Raw genomic sequence first — 19,661 nt, 5'->3', positions numbered from 1 at the left:
TAAAAGTAACATTAAAAAGAAAGAAACAAATATATCTTGAAGGTTTCTACAAATGATTTTTGTGGGGTGTTTTTTAATGTTAACATTCACTTCTCTTTTTGAAAGCCATTTTATGTTATTGTGAGCTCTGAATATATAGCTGGGATTCAGTTTTAACCACGGCAATAAACACTATTTCTATTTGACCTTCTGCTCCCTGCCATCCACTGCAATTCACCTCTTTAGGCTTAAAGTGAGACAACATGATTGTTTACAGAAAAAACTAGAAGAACTATACCAGATGAAAAGGAAATTTTAAAAACTTAATAAGGCCAGACTCTCGGCATAGGTGAGCTGACAGGACTTGACAGCATGCAGGTACATCAGAAGAACAGGTTACACAGACACTTGGTTGTGATGGTTTAATCAGGGATGATCCTGCCTTAAGCAGAGGGCTGGACTGGATCACCTCATAAAGTCCCTTTTAGTCCTACTTTCCTATGATTAGTCCAAGTCAGGATCTGGTCCATATTTTCTTACATATTGCTGTGACTAATTAAGATTTAAGGAGTACTAGTATAAATTAACAATATACTGCAATTTCAGCCACCAATTTGGTAGTTAAATTGCTTACAAATGTAAGTATACTTAAAAGATTGTTTTAAATATTTAAGTAATTACTTTCTACTCTTGGTTCTTTGATACCTAGAAAATTGAAACTCTTTTGCTCTTTAGAAAGACATTTTGTTAAAGCCAGATTTACAAAATTGAGTAGCACATGCTCTATTTCAGTCTGACACAGTTTGAAATGTCCAAGATATGAAACTTAGAAAAAAATCAGTACTTCTGAAGGTGGCATTGACTATGGAACAGATATAACCATCAGACAAAAAAACAACAGCATGGCTAGCTACAATTTATTCATTCCTGTAGGTTCTTTTGCATACATGTTTAAGAACCCAAGAACTTATAGCCTTTTTGGCATATAGTCAGTCACATTTCACTGTGGGTTTCACCTTGCAAACCCACAGCAGCAGCAGCAGCAGCAGCAGCAGCAGCATACACATACATCCAAATGTGATTTGCTATGTATTTCAATCCAGCTACTGGGTAAGGACAAGCAAAGGTTAGTAGTAGGCTGCCCTTCAACAGCAACACCAGCAGTCACTATAGCAACAGCAGGAATAATACAAGAAGGTTGGTATTGATCTTTCCATCCCTCATTACCAGCATTCTTCAGCTTAGCCTTACCCTATGCTGTATATTGTGCAATTGGTTACCATCACCAAAGCAGTTTCCTACATCCCTGAGGTACAGAAGTTAGCCAGAAACAAAAGCACCTGGAGGCAGAGAGGGGCATAAAAAACTTCTAAGTCCTGGTCTAAGTACCTAAATACAGCAGGCAGCCAAGTGAACAGTATAATAGCTATTTGAGGGGGTCAATAGGTATAGTCTTACTTTACGTGCTCACCATCTAGATTTCAAATTTTTTATACACTCAGATAGATGTTCCCATGAAGCAATCTTCAATATTTGTAACAGGCCAATAATAGTGCTACCTCCTCCTGGTGCCAAAATGTCATGGGGATTTGGCAAAAGCCTGTTACATCATGTATACGTACAGGGGATTAACACTGAGACAAATACAACTGACAGAGTTGTAGTCATGGAAGACTTTCAAGTTAACAATGGCATAGTTGCTATGACTCTCAGTACAAAAAACAAGACAATCAGCTTATATGTATATACTGTGATGTTTTACAGAAGAACATACATCATAACTCTTGATAAAAAGCAAAATCATCACTCATGCAACACAAAAATATTATATAACAGTATATTTAATTAACAAGTTACAGTGTGGTACGCTGTTCACGTTTCTATTGGATTCAGCTGCAAAATATTTTTCATAGGGCTTTTTGTACTAGCAATCTGAATGAAAAGGAAGTAATAGATTGTAGCTGTCTGCATGACTTCACCCTCAGCCTTAACATTTTTGGTAGGATACATAGAGAAGGAAGAAGAATGATTTAAAATGGAATAAATTCAGAAAGCTTTTTAGACCTCTCCCAGCTGTATTTATGATCGTTAAAGAATCAGCCAGAATAGTTAACAGAATGTGGTCCAAGTTAAGAATACAAGGCTGCTTATGTAAAAAAGAAGAAAGTTTAAACATTCTTATAAATAAACAGACCCCTTTGGCCTTATGCACTGGTTCTTCAGTCCAGTTATGTGGGTTCATGAGAAACTCCACTGAAATCAGGTGTAAGACTGAAATAAAGCAATGGTATAGAAAGCTCCATGCATCAAAAACAATATCTTTTAATAACAATCAACTGTTAACAATTTCCTTATTAAACTTATTATATTTAAAAAAAACAAACAGTAGCACAACTTGAGGAAAATATATCACCGCTGTTCCAAACATTAAAAAAAAAAATTTAAATGTTCGCTTTCAAAAGAGTACTAAATTCCTAAAACTGAACAATCAACAACAAATGTCAAACCTTTTGAAACGAATGCCAAATTAATAATTAACGATAATCCACACAAATTATAACAATATATGATATTTAAGTGCTCTGGGTACTCTGTTAATAACAAGTCTCCCATCATAACTTAAAGAGGCAAACAGCCATGGGTCTGCTGAGGACCATTCCACCGCATATACACTGTCTTCATGTTCTTCGTAAGTAGCTATTATGCTGTCTTGAAGGGGCTCTTTAGTCCTAGAATAAAATAAATAAATAAAAAGAGCAATGACTGCACCTAATGTATAATACAGTATATCACGAACAAGGATATACAGTCCCTGACTGACTGGGCAAGAGTTCACTGATGGGTTCCATGGAAACACCATTCTACACGTGACATCCTCTAATCCATAGGCTACAGACAATATAGGATGGGTAAGTTATTATTACAATAGCCATTTTTATGGCTGTTATTCACAATTCAAGGTTAAAATGTCAGGTAGTCAAGACACTGCTGAATCTCATGGAAGCAATACCATGTTGCCTACTGTAAGGATCTTTTTAAAAGTTATATAAGTTGCAGGGCATGACCTCAAAACAACTGACTACTGTATTTACTCAAATATAAAATGACCATGCCCCCCATAATTAGATTCTATATATGGAAAATTTCTAAATTTGTTACAATTTTCCAGACACACAATCTAATTATTGGAGGTTTGCCTTGAATTTTAGATATTTAAGGCTGGTGAAGAAACAGGAATAATTGGAAATTGGGAAAGAAAGGCACAGCTAGCTGTGGGAATGAAGATCAAGTTGAAATGTATTGAATGTAGTGGCTCACTATGACTTGAAAAAGTCAGTGCTAAGTGGGATTGAGCACAATGGACATTACCATATATTTTATTCAGATGGGTTGCACTAACCTAGCCTTGTGTTAAGTTCCCATCAGTATGTCTGCCCAATATGGGGCATGTATTTTATAGTCATGCTCAGTTTTGGCTGCACCTAATCAATTTCATAGTTGGTTTCAATTGCAGCGCCCATGTTGCTTTTGGCAGTGGTTAAATTATAGACAATGTACTTAATGAGGTTTCCTTATATGTGAATGTAAAATGAGGAGCTTTTTTCCCCCAGGTGGATTGGGGGACAAAACCTGGTCTTGTATTTTAGTAAATACGGTATTTCCTACCCCATCTCCCACAGATTAAAATAAGTTGGTCAGATATTTCCCTCCTTCAGTTAACTGAATTTTGACTGTTATTAGGTTAACTTTATGACTGAATGCATAACATTACCAACTGAGTGATACACTCAAGTGGGCTAGAGCAAAATCAGTTCTGGTGCTAGAGCCCTTCCTCAGGCAGAATCCCCAAGTTTGCTGTAGGACTGGGTCCATGATCTCCAGAGAGGGGCAAGGAAGAGAAAGGGAAGGGTTCCTGTTGTGCCATTTTAACTCTTTCCACTTTTTCTGAACAATTAATGAAAGTATTTTAATACTAGCTTCAGCAGAGAAGTTTTCTTGTCTTTTTGCATTCTGTATGGCTGCATAACCACAGTGATGAAAATCTGAGTGTTGAGAGACAGATGAGATTTTTCACATTACAAATTTTTAAAACAAGGTATGTATGTTCTCCAAAAGTGCACAGGATTACTTCTACACTACCAGCTGGGTGCACTCCATTCTTCCATACCATTCGCTGATCCAGTCCCTTTTTCCAAGCAGATACTGCTTCAATACATTTATTCTGTACTTATGTGACGGGAGAGTTTTCAGGGGATGATCTTGGATTTCGCCTTTACCCAGAAAAGATCACTTTTGCCCAACAGGAACTACTCAGCCTTTCAGAAGCATCCCCCTGTCTCCCAGAAACAGATTTATATTACAGCTGCCATCCTCCCAACAGAAAGCTATAACAAAGAACCTTGTGAATGCCACTCAATCACTTAACAGATACTGCTGTTATAGAAATTAAGTGTTGCTGTTCACAACAAAGACTGTTTCAACAGTCTTTGCCCTTTCCCACTATTTTCTTTGAATTGAAAAGCTTGCAACTCTACAAGCACAATGGATTAAAAACTCACAGTATATTGAATTTGCATGGCTTGACGGGTTTCATGTAGTATTACTGCTGGTCCACCTAGCCAGCCCAACCAGCTGTGAATTTAGCATCACAATTAAAATTCAATTGAATTTAATGAATAAACCAAAAGCACTGTAATTCTGCAGTGCACCTTGTGATGTTTAGTTTCAAGGACCATCACCACTTACTTACATCATTAGGACAACTAGCAAAAATATCACAGCAGAGAAAATATAAAGGGTCTGGTTAACTGTGAAAAGCAGGGTGTATTCTGCAGACATCCTGAAAATGCACTTTGAAATGCTTTACCTAACAGCACACATCTACTAAGCACACAATGCCCATTTCATCTCCTGCATAGTGTATTTCTGACTTCCTGTTAAGTGACACGTGCGGTTAAGTGAAAGTTGGTCAGGTCCCCAGATAACAATGTGCTTCACGCAATGCTCACCCACTTATCCAAAACTCCATTATTCTGAAGGTTTCAGATGTCTCTTTAGATAAGCAGGGGAGTAATGCATGGTACACATTGCTGTCAGGGGACACGACCGACTTTCAGTTAACCAGGAGTTCCAAGTTAGCAAAAGGTTAGATAAATAGGGATGGATAAACTGCTAGTTTACACTATTTTCTGTGTGAGAAGTTACTTTGGCATATCAATTCAAACAACATATTTTATCTAATTTAATTAACTAAGTCATGAGGGAATGAATGTTCAAGAAAGAAACCTTGAATTAGCACATAAACTACTGTTTGCATTTCAGGTCAACTCTGCTATTTTTAACCCTCATTTCTAGTTGTCAGTCTCTCCTGAATTCCCCTTTGGGGATTAAGATCAGCTTTTAACATTCCAAAAGGAAAAGATACTAATACAAATAGTTCCTAGAATGATACAAGTTTGGGTCTGTCCATTCTTACAGACTTCCTTCAAAATAATGCCCTAGTCCCAGACAATGTGTATTAAGTTGTTGAAGAAGGTCCATAATCCAGGAATCTCTTACAGAAAGGACTTGAGTCTCTACCATATATTAGGACAAAAACTGAATACAATATATTGCAGGAACAATACAGAAACTCCAGTAGATACTTACTTCCACCCTTGAAGACGTACATCCTGTTCTGACGGAAAAAAAGAAATATCCCCTATATTGTGCTATGTAGATAATGTGCCCAATGAGAATACACTATCATAGCCAAGAGTGGAATGTGGTCCAATATATCTAAATATGAGGTCAGTGGGGCAGCCAAAGAAATAGAAAACAAAAGAAAAGAACTTTGCTTTCCATACGAGAATTCTCTTGGAGACAGATCACTTTATCCATTGTTCAGAGTCATCCAAACAACATGTCTACTGGGTCTCCCAGACCTGGTATTATTTTGGTACCCAAGAATCCTGGGGGATATGCTACTTGATACTATGTAAAGCTAGGATACTTATAGACCTACAGTTTTATACTTTACCTGCCCATTTGCCCACGTTGATGAAATTGAAAAATCATTTTATCCAGAATAACAAAAGGCTGAGAACCCTATCATATAATCCTTGATTCACCCAGTGAAACTTACACTGGGTTGGCTGCACATAAAACATTTACTTTAATAAAGGAAACAGGTCCTTTCATAGACACGCAACAGAATGAAGCAACCATCACAAAGCAGCAACAAAAAATATAAACTCAAGGAAAATCCATAAGATTTCATAGGTAAATCAGAGTTGAAGAGTTTATTGAATCCATCTCTAAATAGTGTTTAACAATACTTCTATCTTTGATTATTTGTTGCAAAATTATTATTCCCTAACATAACAATAAGTGGTATCATTCCTGAGCCAGTAGCCTCTAATTCCTTAAGAGCAAAGTTTTCTCTACTTGTTTTGTTCAAAATGTTTTGAAAATTAAAAGGAATATAACCTACATGGCTTAACTGTTATCAGTAACATAGCAGTTATTTGGTGAAGTATTTGGCAAAACTATATTTGGGAAATGTACTTGGTAAACACACGAGCCATTATTTCTTCTGTGTAAAAAATCTTCTGCAAAGGAGTTCCCTGAGTATCAATTTTTCATACATCATTTTAATGCCTTCATCTGGGAAATTATAACTAGAATCTATCCATCCAAATTATTGTCGTGCATACAACACCATAATATGAACCTCTTACCTCAACAAGTACTTGCAGTAGTAAGAAATGTGTAAGACTATTTTATATAGGTATCTATATCCTATGTAGGTTGGAGATGTCAGATAGAAAGCAGGGACTGATTCTGTTTTCTCTTTGTAATCCTATTAGTACAGGACAGCTTCTAGCAGTTCTCCCAAAAAGAAGAGGAGTTTTCATTCTACTAGATAACTTTGAGGTTAATTGTGTTACAGTCTTGTGAGAGAAGCCTCTCTGGCTTTAGCTAATTGTTTTCATGCAGAATGATGTTATTTCCAGTTACTGCTCATGCTAACAATCACTTAGGTTTGCAGTGATTTTGATTCTTTATTGTCATCACAAAGTTCTATAAAATAAAAAAGTAAAAAGCTAACAGCAATCACTAAGTCTCTGTTGCACTCAATGTTCAATATTGTTCAACCTAAAAATTAGTTAGAAATAAACCTGACCCAGTAGAGCAGCAAAACTATACAGTAAGATGCCCAAAACATGGCCTGAGGGCCATATATACCCAGAGAGTTCTAAAATGTGCCCCACAGATGGCCTCCCCGCAACAGTAGGGTAGAACTGAGCGACTGCAGGATTTTTATTGCTGATGAAATCAACCAGGATGAGTGACTGGTGCCTCCTGAATCTAGGGGGACACCTGCAGAAGTTGCCGCCGGCGGAGGCCCTGTCACAGGGGGCACCAGCCCTACTGACAGCATCAGTGTCAGCTGTCGGGGGGGGGAGGGCATCAACACCGTCAGCGGGGGCACGTGCACCCCCTACCAGTCACCTATGAACCAGGAAACTATTTTTATTTCCCTAGTAAGGAAGGCAAAAGTCTGACAAACATTCAGAGCTAAGTGAATTATCTGATTAGTAAAATGCATACATATTTATATGTGAAAACAGGCCAGTTACTAGTTAGCTTCCAACATGACTATCAATTTTAGCAGCCTCAGAAATGTGGCCTATTGGCTGAATAATTTTCCAAGCACACCTTATTTTTCAAATTAGTTGTATAGGAAAGAATCCAGCATCTTAACCAAGGATCAGCAACCTACAGCTACTAAGGGCATGCTGATCCCTAGCTGGTTGATCCAGTCTGTGTTTTGCTATGGCACGCCAACAGCCTCTGGCCACTCCACAGCAAGTTGCTCTAGCCTGTGGGGACTGTTCTCACTCACTGCAGCCTCTGCTCACTGACACTGGAGCAGCAGAGAAAAACAATGGCCCACAGTGCCAGCCATGTTGCAAGCCGAGGCCCACATGAGTAAGAGGTTGCCAGCCCTTGACCTTAGCCATGTACACAGTGCAAAGTTAATCTTTTCCCTCCACACCATCCATTTCCCCCCTAAATAAAATATTTTAAATCTTGTGCACAGAAACCCCAAAATCTGCCTATCTGCCCATCTTTAAAGCACATGGAACCTATATGTTTACATTACAGATTTGCACTGGTGATTTAAGATATGGTACCTTACCTATCATCTGATGTGGGTGGAGATGCTAACTGGAAGTAATTGCTCTTTCCTTAAAGCAGAAAATACTAGAAGAATTGGAAATCGCTGCTCTACTCACTATTTCAATATGGTCTTGGCCAGATATTCTTCCACAAAGATTCATATAATCCAGGGGAGTCAAACTCACCTGGGGCTCTGGGTTGGATCTAGACCACAGGGTTTCTCGTGGGCCAGATCTAGACTGGGGCAGCAGTGGGCCAGAGGGCCATGGAAGAACCAAGTGCTGCACAGCCCTCACTTTCCCCACCTACTGACAAGGGCCATGTCCATTGGGGCTACTGGGCCCCAGATTACATAGCAGGCTATTCCCTGAAGCTTTCAGAAGCCCAGCAGGATGGATGGAGCGGCTCCACTGGCCAGATTTAAAGTCACAGACCCTATGTTTGAAATGCTTGACATAAGTCACTTTAATTTCTGCATAATGCTACCCTGCAATTCTAGATTTCTCTTGCTGAGACACACATTCCAAATCTTTCCTAAAAGTCATCATGATTAAATCTTTATTACCTGTGTGAAAATATCCTTAGAAGCATGCCTAATCAAAACTGATTGCTGGGCATGTTGGTTTAATCATATATATTCAATACTAATGTTCTTAAAGTAGATGCATAGACTAAGGCTTCTGGCAGAAGTTATATACATTATGCACTTAGCACATTAATCATGTAATAAATTGCAATATGCAACACAAACAAGTGATTTGATCAAGCAATAGAAATGGCTAATTAGGTACATTAATGGCTAACCAGCCTCAAAGAAGTTACTTGTTATATGTGGAACATCTTTGTGGCTCATTTGTAAAGCGCTTTAATTTGAACACATGGTATATTACACATCCAGTGATCGGGCTTCTCCCACATCCCCTAGCATCCCAAGGTGCACTATTTCCTTTCTCCACTCTGTGTTCTCCCCCACCCCCAGGATCTCACCCAGGTCCCAAAGCAGCTTCCTAGACTGTCAAATAACCCATAGCCACAAGCAGAGGGAAGGGGGCAAGCTGAGCTGGTGACATCCTTACAGCCATGGCTACTACCCTGAGACCTGACCAGACCATTACCCTACTTCTGTGCAAAGTGGATGCATCTTGCCCCACCATAGTCTGGTGCTGTGGTGGGGTGGAGGGAAGGCATTTTCCCATATCACAATCCATTCCATCTCTTTCTCCAGCCTTAGCCAGAGCACTAACTTGACCCAGATCCCATGGTTGATTTTAACCTATGAGATTGAAATAGGTAAGGGAAAAAAAGACTAGATACTAAGTAGAATATTGGCAAAGGGAGTGGCAGTTAGGGAAATTCATCCACTTTTACAGCTAATTATTTTGATTGAATGTAAATACTTCAGGATGACAACTGCTAGTGTCCTCCCTATTCCCTCCCAATAATAAATAAAGCTGCCCTTTAGCCAATGGAGTCAGCCAGCCTCATAATCAAAAGGCCCTTATCATCAGTGTCTTTATGCCAGACAGAGTTGCCAACTTCCCATAAACATACAGACATAAAAAATACCTGTCCTCAAGTCCATAAAAAAATTAGCTATCTAAAAAAAATCTAAGCAACCATGAGCTTAATTGGAGCTCTGTCATCAGAAAGTGGCTGGATACAAGGTGACAAAGGACAGACAGAGCAGTGTCATCAGATGTCTGAGAGGAAGGGAAGTGCCTTGCAGAGAGCTCTGTCAGGGCTCTGTGACCCACAAGAGCCTCTGTAGGCTCCCCCACAGCCATATGTTGCTGCTCCTGCATCCCATCACATGTCTGTAACACTATTTGCCTCATAGGTATGCAGAGCTGCACAGACCCAGGCAGGGTGGGGAGAGGCAGCAGGTGGGGGTTCATGTCAGGATGGGTAGAGCAGGGCCAGCATTGATAAAGCTAGGAAATGGGCTGGGAGGAATCAGCACAGTGCACGGTATGGCATGAAAGAGACACCCCTGGGGTGGGAGCAGCACAGAGTAAAAACATTTGCTGTTGTCAGGCAGGGTTACCAACCCAAGAAAATTGTTTTTAATTATTGACAATCTGCAGTAATATTTTTTAGTTTTTACTTTACCAAACTTTTTTAAACTATAGGTGGTGCTAAATCCCTAAATTTGAGCCCAGCCCTTGTAAACAGCTATCTAGGACCTGGGAAAAGGGCTATATTAATATTTCGTAAAATGTATGTCAGTAAAAAAACCCATGGCTGTCAGTAAAAAGTTTAAAGGATGTCAGTAACAAAATTTTTCATGGGCTGGCAACTCTGACACCAGCTCCTCTAAAGTTAATATTACTTAGTAATTCACTGTAAACCCCATTACCCAAGGAAGGCATGCTGGTGGAGAGGGATCAGGCAGAGGGAACAGCAACTTGTCTTCTGTCCTTGCCATCTGCCCTTGCACTTTGGAAATATCAAGGGCCCATTCTACCTTTTCCAGAGGCCTGCAACAATACAAAAGGAAATGGGATTGGTGCAGCAGAGAACTGAGTGTCTCCCCATACCTCCTTACTAAAGATCCAGCCCCAAGGCAAAATGAGGCAAATACAGGAAAAGAAAAGACACACCATGGGGGGAACTTATAAAAGAGAGGTACCAAAAAAAGGAGCTTTCATCAGTCCCTGGTCAGTCTTAGCCACCACTACTCCTGGATCACACCCCTCTCCCCCTGTCCCCCATCCCCCCAACAGGAACTCTTCAGCACCCCCAGCAGCTAAACACTGGAAGCACAGGCTCCTGTGCCAGTGCTTTCCCTTTCAGACAGCTGCCCCGTACAAATGACGTCACATACTTTGCACCATGTCTTAATCCCATGACAAAATTGCTCAATCACCCTTGTGCAATTAAAATGATCTCTTTCAAGGACCTAAATGCTAGAAATTAATCTGCAGGCCTGTGTTTGCATGTAGGGTTTGACTATAGGATCAAACAGATACTTTCTCAACTTTTGTGCTGATGGCATTTTTAATTGCATCTTGGCATCCTCAGGTTTTACCTATACAGGTTTCTCTTGCTTTATGCTGTACATGCAGTCCTGGAAAATGTTGCATAACTTGAATTCGCATAAAGGGAACCTACTTTACAATGTAACAAATAGGGATATGTTCCAAGACCTCAACTATACTGACCCCCAGGCCCATTTCTACCACTTTTACAAGACAATTTTGGTACTCACCAACAGCACACAGTACACACAACCACAGGGCACCATCATAACGGGGATGGAAACTACAGAAACATGTCGAAGACAATAAGCGAGGAGCACAGATTCACACAGGAGACTATATTTTAGTGCATGTCACTCCCACAATGCACCACACAAAGCAGCTGACTGTGGGCTTCCACCACACCAATTGCATAAGAGTGAATTGACCTCATATATAACAAATTTTTGGTATAAAAAGGGTCATCGCATAAGAACAAATTTGCCCATACAGAACCCGCATAAAGCAAGGAAAACCTGTAGTTATCCTGAGGTTCAGAATTCCCAGTGGATTATTAAAAAGAAAGATGGGAAAATATACAATGTTATCAAAGTTTGCTCTCTCCAAAAACTCCTTTTTCAGTACTTTTTAACAAACAAAATCTCTATTTTCTTGGTGCACAATTGAAACATATGACCAAACATGAATGATAATCATCTTGAAACTCTTCGGGGAGATTCATTCTAAAATAAGTCTATTTTTCATGACACTGGAATTGCCCTTGTTACTCAAACAGAAGATGACCCACCCGCCGATAATTAGATTCTATATACAGAAAATTTATCAATTTGTTATAAATTTCCTATGTATAGAATCTAACTATTGGAGATTTGCCTTGCATTTTTCCCTTTCCCACTGCTACAGCAGAGAAAATAAATCTGGCAGGCTAGGTAACCCCTTTGGTCTCTGCTTCCCCCCAACTTTTACCTCTGGCAACCAATTCTTGCTCCTCTTACTGTCAGACCCTGCTCTCCCTGAGCACATGGAACTGAGAAACAAATTTGAAAACAATAACCTTGAAATTAAACATGGCTATAGGAATTTGCATATAGCCCCTGACAAAGGGTTTTTGAGCCCGAAAGCTTGCTTAATAACTATTCTCCAACCATTTGGGTTGGTCTAATAAAAGATATCAAATTCACCCAAGGAACCTTGTCTGCATATAGCCCCTATGCACTTAGCTCATCCAAAATTGATGCATGCTTTCTTTCTTTTTTTAAACTGTTGCAAGTTTTAGCAGAGGTACTCCATAAATACACTTTTCAGCAGATTTCATAGACATTAGGGCTAGTAGAAGGTCTTCAAGTCCAGCCCCCTGCCCCAGGAGGGGTCATTGGATTCCAGCAAGATAAACATCCAAATGTCTCTTGAAGGCGTTCAAAGTAGGTGCTTGAACCACCTCTGGCAGCAGTCTATTCCAAACCTCGGGGGCTCCGACAGTAGAGAAGTTCTTCCTTATGTCCAGCCTGAAACGGTCTTGGAGGAGTTTGCAATTGTTCAATCTTATCATCCCTTGGGGCGCTCTGGTGAACAAATGTTTCCCCAGATCCTCGTGAACACCCCTGATAAACTTACAGGCAGCCACCAGGTCACCCCCAAGCCTTCGCTTTTCCAGGCTGAAGAGTCCCATAGCTGTCAGCCTCTCATCATAAGATCTGTTTTCCTGACCTCTGATCATGCGCATGGCTCTCCTCTGGACTCTCTCAAGCTTCTCCACATCCTTTTTGAATTCTGGAGCCCAAAACTAGATGCAGTACTCCAGCTATGGCCTCACCAAGGCCGAGTACAAGGGGAGAATGATGTCCCGGGATTTGCTTGAGAAGCGTCTATGGATGCAAACCAGTGTTTTGCTCGCTTTACTAGCTGCAGCATCACACTGAAAGCTCATGTTCATCTTGTGGTCAATCATGACCCCCAAGTCCCTTTCGTCCATAGTGCTAGCCAGTGTAGGACTACCGAGCCTATAAGCATGCTGCGGGTTTTTCTTCCCAAGGTGGAGAACCTTGCATTTTTCAGTGTTAAACACCATCAGGTTCTCAGCCACCCATTTCCTGAGCCTGTCAAGGTCAGCCTGGATTGCCCTCCTGTCCTCAGGTGTGGATGCTTTACCCCAAAGTTTGGTGTCATCGGCGAACTTGGCCAGTCAACTTCTGACTCCAATGTCCACATCATTAATGAAGATGTTGAATAATATAGGCCCAAGGACAGAGCCCTGAGGGACCCCACTGGTCATAGCACACCATGACGATTGACTTCTGTCAACCACCACCCTCTGGGTCTGACCACAGAGCCAAATTCCCAGACAGCAGATCGTGGTGAAGCCAAGGCCACAGTTGGCCAGTTTTGTAAGAGGTGATCATGGGATACAGGATCAAAGGCTTTTTTTAAAATCAAGATATACGACATTAATCTCTTCCCCCTTGTCCAGGTAATAGGTCACCTGGTCATAAAAAGAAATAAGATTGGTCAAGCAATGCCTACCCACGACAAACCCGTGCTGGCTATCCCTCAGGATGTTGCCATTGGCCAGTCATTGTTGAGAATGGTCTCTTTGATAATCTTTTCTAGGATCTTCCCCGGGATAGAGGTCAGGCTGATGGGCCTGTAGTTTACCGGATTCACTTTCCTCCCTTTCCTGAAGATAGGCACGACATTGGCCTTCTTCCAATCATCAGGCACTCCACCAGATCACCAAGAGTTCACGAAGATCCGTGCCAGGGGCTGGGCTATGCTGCTTGCCAGCTCCTTGAGTACCCTGGGGTTTAAGCTGTCAGGGCCAGCTGACTTGAAGGTATCCAGCCTCTCAAAGTGTTCCTTCACAAGGTCAGAATTGATGAAGGGTAAGGAATCTCCCTCACCCAGGCCTTCCCGTCCCATAATAGGCAGGGGCGTCCCATGGGACTGGTGAAAAAATGATGCAAAATACCCATTTAGCAAGTTGGCTTTTTCCTCGGTGTTGGTTGTCAATTGTCCCATCTGGTTTAGCAGGGGTCCAATGTTTCCCTTGCTTTTCCTCTGGTTCCCCACATATCTGAAAAAGGACTTTTTATTGCCCTTGATACTTGTAGCCAGTTGGAGTTCAGTTGCAGCCTTGGCTTTCCTGGTTTGCTCCCTGCAGGTCCGGACCAGTGCACAATATTCCTCCTTGGAGGTGAATCCCATCCTTTGTAGGCCTTTCTTTTCAGACGCAGGAGATCCGCTAGTTCCCTGGACAGCCAAGGGGGCCGCTGTGCCCTTTTGCTGCCTTTCCTCCAAGATGGGATAGACTTTGCTTGTGCATCCCGAATCGCTCCCTTGAGGAGCAATCACTTATCCTGAACTCCCCTCCCGTTTGGGTCATGGTCCCTTAGGGCCTCACTGACAAGCTTCCTGACCTTGTCAAAGTCAGCTTTCCTGAAGTTGAGGACTTACGTATTCCTGACTGACTTGCCAGCTTTACGGCAGATGATGAAGGCGATCAGCTCATGGTCACTGTCACCCAGCTTCCCTTCGATCATTAGGTTGATGATAAGGTTGTTCCCCATTGCCCGTACTGGGTCGAGCAGTGCTTTACCTCGTCGGCCTGTAGACTTCTTGTGTCAGATTGAGCTCATCCACGCACATGAGAAAGCTTTGCGACCATTCGGATTTGGCTAAGCGCTCTTCCCACAAGATGTCCGGGTACTTGAAGTCTCCCATGACAACCACGGACCGGAAGCATGCGGCCTCAGCCAATTCCCTGGCAAACTCCTGGTCAAGCTCTTGATTGGAGGTCTGTAGTAGACTCCCACCATTTTGTCCCCTGTGCCGTGTTCCCCATGGATTTAACCCAGAGGGTCTCCAGTTGTCCACCCTGGGTGCCAATGTCAGCTTGCAGGGACACATAGCCTTCCCTGACATAGAGAGCTACACCTCCACCCCTTTTATCCACTTGATCTCTCCTGTACAAGGTATAGCCGTCTACCCGTGGCCCAGTTATCGGTGGAGCCCCACCAGGTCTCCGTTATCCCTATGACATCTTAATTATTTGTGTTTAGCAGGATGACAAGTTCCTCCTGTTTGTCCCCCAAGCTCCTGGTATTTGTGTACAGGCAGGCAAGTGTCCCTATGGGGGCCCTTGCCTTGCCCACAGATCGTGCCAGGGCTGGGGCAGCAGTGGGCTCCTTAGAGTGCCTTGGCCTGCTGGCTTTGCAAGGGTTGCTCAGCAGGCCAGCAGTGGCAGTAGTCCCCCCATTCCCCAGTGGGCTTAGTTTAAATCCCAGCGGAGCAGGTCAGCCAGTCTGGCTGAGAAGAGCCTCCTCCCCAGCAGAGAGAGGTGGAGGCCGTCCCTTTTCAGCAGCTCACTGCCTCTCTCACCAAAGAGCAGACTGTAGTCATGGAAGCTGAAGCCTTCCTGATGACACCAGCGCCGCAGTCTTTGGTTCACTACCTTGATCCTCTTCTCCCTCTTCAGCCCAAAGCCTGAGACTGGGAGGATCGAAGAGACCACCACCTGCCAAATAAATAGATATTTGGCATCTATTTATATGTAATACAAATGATGCATATTAGTTGATGCCCTGGCTCATGATTTACCAAAGGCTCATGATTTACCACAAAGTTCATTGGATTGGGCCCTACCAGAGTCAACAGCATTTCAAGCCACAGTAACTGCATAGCTCAGCACTGCCCAATGTGTGTGTGCACTCCAGATACACATAGGATCCATGTGCTAATTAATGAGCTTTTCATTAAAACTGGGTTTTCTTGTCATGAGTCCTGGGATCCTCTAAAATTTTATATCTAGATGAGGCACAGGGCAACCTGATCCAGCCCTACCTCATGGAGGGCAGGGCTACACTAATCACATGTGCCAGGCTAAGGAAGGGGGCAGCAGAGGGATTCTGGGTGAAACATTTGGGGTCCCATTTCATGCTATTTGCCAGATATTTAAGGCTGGTAAAGAAACAAGAAACACTGGAAATGGGAAAGAAAGGTGCAGCTCAGCTGTGGGAGTAAAGAGGAAATAAAAATGTACACAGTGTAATGGCTCACCATGACTTAAAGAGTTGGTGGAGAGGGGGATTTTGCTTAATAAGCACTATCATGGGTTTTATTTGGATGGGCTACACTATCCTATCTTTCTGGTAGTGGGTTACCATCAGCATGGTTGCTCAATATGGGCCATGTGTTCCACAGTCATGTTCAGTCTTGGTGCTGTTCAATCAATTACATAGTTGTTTTCCATTGCTGAGCACATGCTACTTTTGGCAGCAGTTTAATTATAGACAATGTATTCAGTGTGTAATAACATGAGAAACTTTTTCCCCCGTGCTAATAGGGGGGAAATCGTCTTGTATTTGAGTAACTATGGTAGTAAAACCAACAAATTACAACAGGTTTTTTTTCAGAACAGTATTTAAAAAGTAGAACTTTGATTCAGAGGAAAAGACAAAGGTGAACAAAAAGGGCAGACAAGAGGAAGCACGCTGCAATATTGCACTGGGACATGATTATGGGAGGAAAAAAACACTTGTCCGCAAAATAAAATTAAGAAAAAAATGGACTATTACCACTAGGAAATGGTAAGAACTACCTTAAACTGAAGACTGCCTTGAACTTACTGATTTTCTTGAAATCTGGGATCAATAATGTGTCTAAAAAATAGAAAAAGAAAAACCAAAGCCAGCCACTGATCCTATGGCAGATAAAAGAATTCAGACAAATGCAAAACAGATACAGTTAAAATTATGGTCAAATCAGAGAGAATCTTTGGCCCTACAGACCAGAGACAGGAATAGCAACTGGTAAAGGGGCCAAGAAAAGGTGGATAAAAAGAGCACTTAGAGTTGGATTTCCAAAAGCACCAGGTGCCAGCACACGCTCTTCTACGCTGCCACTGCAGCCTCTTGTGTGTTTTGTATTTACGATTTCACTATGAAATGACTCTAATATGGAGTCAAAGGCTCCTATTATTTTAAGAGAATGCAGCAGGCTAAGTTGGTTGTGTAGGACTGCACTGGCAGGAACTGAGGCTGGCCCTTAAACTCCTGTGTGTGTTTGGGGAGCCACCTGAAAGGAAGAGGGGCGGGGCTTCAAGGCATATAAACCCAGGGCCTGAGCCAGAGTGGCCAGTCTGCCCCTGCAGGCAGCAGGGAAAGGAGCTCCTGACCAGAATGACTGCAGAAAGGGACTGACTAGCACCCAAAGAGATGCAGGTATAGAGCTAAAGCGGACTTATAGCCTGTGAGGAAGTTACTGACCCAATGAGGGAAAGTTTTGTTTTGTATTACACAGACTATGGGTTTGCACTTATGTTCTGATAAAGAACTGGAGGATCGAGTAGTGGCTGCAGGGGGGGAAAGGAGACCATACAGCAATCCCTGAGAGGTGCTCCAGATTTTTAGCACTATGAAGGGCAGGGTCCAGCCAAAAGGACCAGATCCTGAGCCCCAACAGGGAAAAAGGAACATGCTCCAGTCAAGAGGGACAGGCCCTGAGCCCCAAGCCAAGTGAGATGGGCTGAGGGCCAAACAAGGCTGAGACTCAGAAGCCAGCCAGAGGAAGTGGGCCTAGGGTTGCAGTCTACAGCAAGAGTAATGAGTGAACTAAAGCCAAGAGGGCTGAAGCCTGTCCAAGCTGGGGCATGGATCTAGACTAACATCTCCAAAGCATGGGTATGGCTGCAGGGGCAGAAGTAGGCAGAGCCCCATGAAGAAAGTCCTCTGAAGGATAGGTCTGGACTTATCAGCTGGCATAACCAGCTCTCAACTTTAAGGAGGATCAAATACATGGCAGGCGAGAAAGGTAACACCAGAGAGCAGCTGTGGTAGTGCTGATCTTCATCCTGATGTTGTTCTCTGGTAAGATGTCAGGCAGCAAAGGGCTTTGGCCATATAGCACCTATCTCTGACAGTATCAGAAACTTAGCCTCCTCCTTAACTACCTAGAGCTTCGAACCTCTCTAGAGTTTGCAAATCTTATGTGTTCAAAATACTTATGCCTGCCTTACTCTTCCCTTAAAAAGAAAAGCCTTTATAAAGGGCACCTATACCATAAATTAAAAAAGAAGACACTGACACATTTATTTCTGTGATCTCTATTTGTTCTTCACCAAAAGAAAAAGAAATATTATTTTGAAGACCTACTAAATTGGTTTCCTTCAACTTATCAAAGCTAGAAAAAAAAAAAAAATAAATTATTGACACAAGCTTAATTATAAAATGAACAAGAATAAGTGGGTAGTTTTGAGCTTTGTGCATAAGTCCCTAAGGTTGCATAGTTCAGAATGAGTGCTTTTTCAGTAGTATATCCATAAAAGGATATATATCACTACTATATATACTATATATATTTTAATAAAATATACAATAATGGATCCTCAACATTTCTGAAATCTGTAGGTTTTAAATATTACTAAAAAACAGCTCTGTTGGAATATAAAACACAGTTTCAAAGGAAGGTTCAATAGAAAAGTTGTACTGTGCAGGGGAGGCATTTGAGAATGTGGCCACTGACACCCTATAGCAGTGAAATCTCAACAAAGCACAGGAAGGGAAAGGTATATGTACTGGGTAAAGTTTTGTACCAGCAAGCAACTGAAACAGGAATAACTGATATCAGCTGCTGTGCACTACTTCATTAGGTAACTCAGGCAAACAGCCATTCATTTGGCAGCTTTTTATGGGTGGCGCACCCAGTATAAATGTCTAGTTCATGTGAATGCTGGACCTAGAAAGAGATAGAAAACAAGAGGAACCCAAATACCCAGTGGTATGGAAGCCAATCACAACTGCAAAACAGGATTTGTTTATCAGGGGGTAGCTTCCCTCAATCTGAGAAGCAAGTGCTCTAAAGGCCTAGGTATGACACAAAAACACTCTAATGCGGGAGTGGACCTGGAAAGGCAAAGACAGTGAAGTCATGCTATCTCCAGGGTGATTAAAGTAATCCCTCATGTTAGATTTATAAAAAGGAGTCTTTCAAAGAACAAGTCTGAGGGCCTGAATATACAACACACCCACATGACTGGAATTTACACCACTCCGAACACTGATATACATTACATTGAAATTAAGAGCCAATGGAAGAACACCTTAGCCTACAGTCTGCTGCCATGGGTGCTATTACAGAACCTTGCAATATCTTGGCAGAAGAGCTGGTGACTGCCTATTTGCAATGAGCAAACGACTACCCTGTAGAGTAAGTGGTGAACACATGACACATACAATATGATCACCCTATCATGGTTTTACCCCTGATTTCATGAACAATTCTATACTAGATTCAGTGAAGTTAGCCCAGGGTTTATGTTGTCCATTTGCTCCTTATTTATACCAGCATAAAGGTCAATTGTGTAGTATGTCCAGGCCCTAAAGCTTGTCCCTCCATACAGCAATTTCTGATTGCCATTGTTCAACAGGCTAATCATTATCATTAATGCCAAGATTGAATATATGAATTGAATTTATGAGAGAACTCTATAGCAGTCAACTTCCCACTAGTTTTGAGAATTACTGCCCACATTTTCAAGGACTCTTT

At 41.9% G+C, this 19,661-nt stretch overlaps 1 protein-coding gene across 5 annotated transcripts in view; it reads right to left on the bottom strand.

The window, feature by feature from the left end:
• Window positions 1–1,802: 1,802 nt before the first annotated feature.
• The window catches only part of EIPR1 (EARP complex and GARP complex interacting protein 1), a 208,321-nt gene continuing 190,462 nt past the window's right edge, over window positions 1,803–19,661 (bottom strand). For 4 of the 5 annotated variants that reach the window (XM_019492701.2, XM_059729931.1, XM_006265517.4 and 1 more), the window contains one exon: window positions 1,803–2,708. In XM_019492701.2, the coding sequence (XP_019348246.1) occupies window positions 2,534–2,708 (175 nt within the window). In that variant the 3' untranslated portion in view covers window positions 1,803–2,533. Of the gene's footprint in view, window positions 2,709–10,501; window positions 10,623–19,661 lie in introns of all 5 variants that reach the window. The other variant, XM_019492702.2, reaches the window with a different exon arrangement.

This window comes from Alligator mississippiensis, chromosome 1 (assembly GCF_030867095.1).
Source record: "Alligator mississippiensis isolate rAllMis1 chromosome 1, rAllMis1, whole genome shotgun sequence".
NCBI lineage: Eukaryota > Metazoa > Chordata > Crocodylia > Alligatoridae > Alligator > Alligator mississippiensis.
Note: the sequence above shows the minus strand (reverse complement) of the source record. Positions and strands in the feature narration are given on the sequence as shown.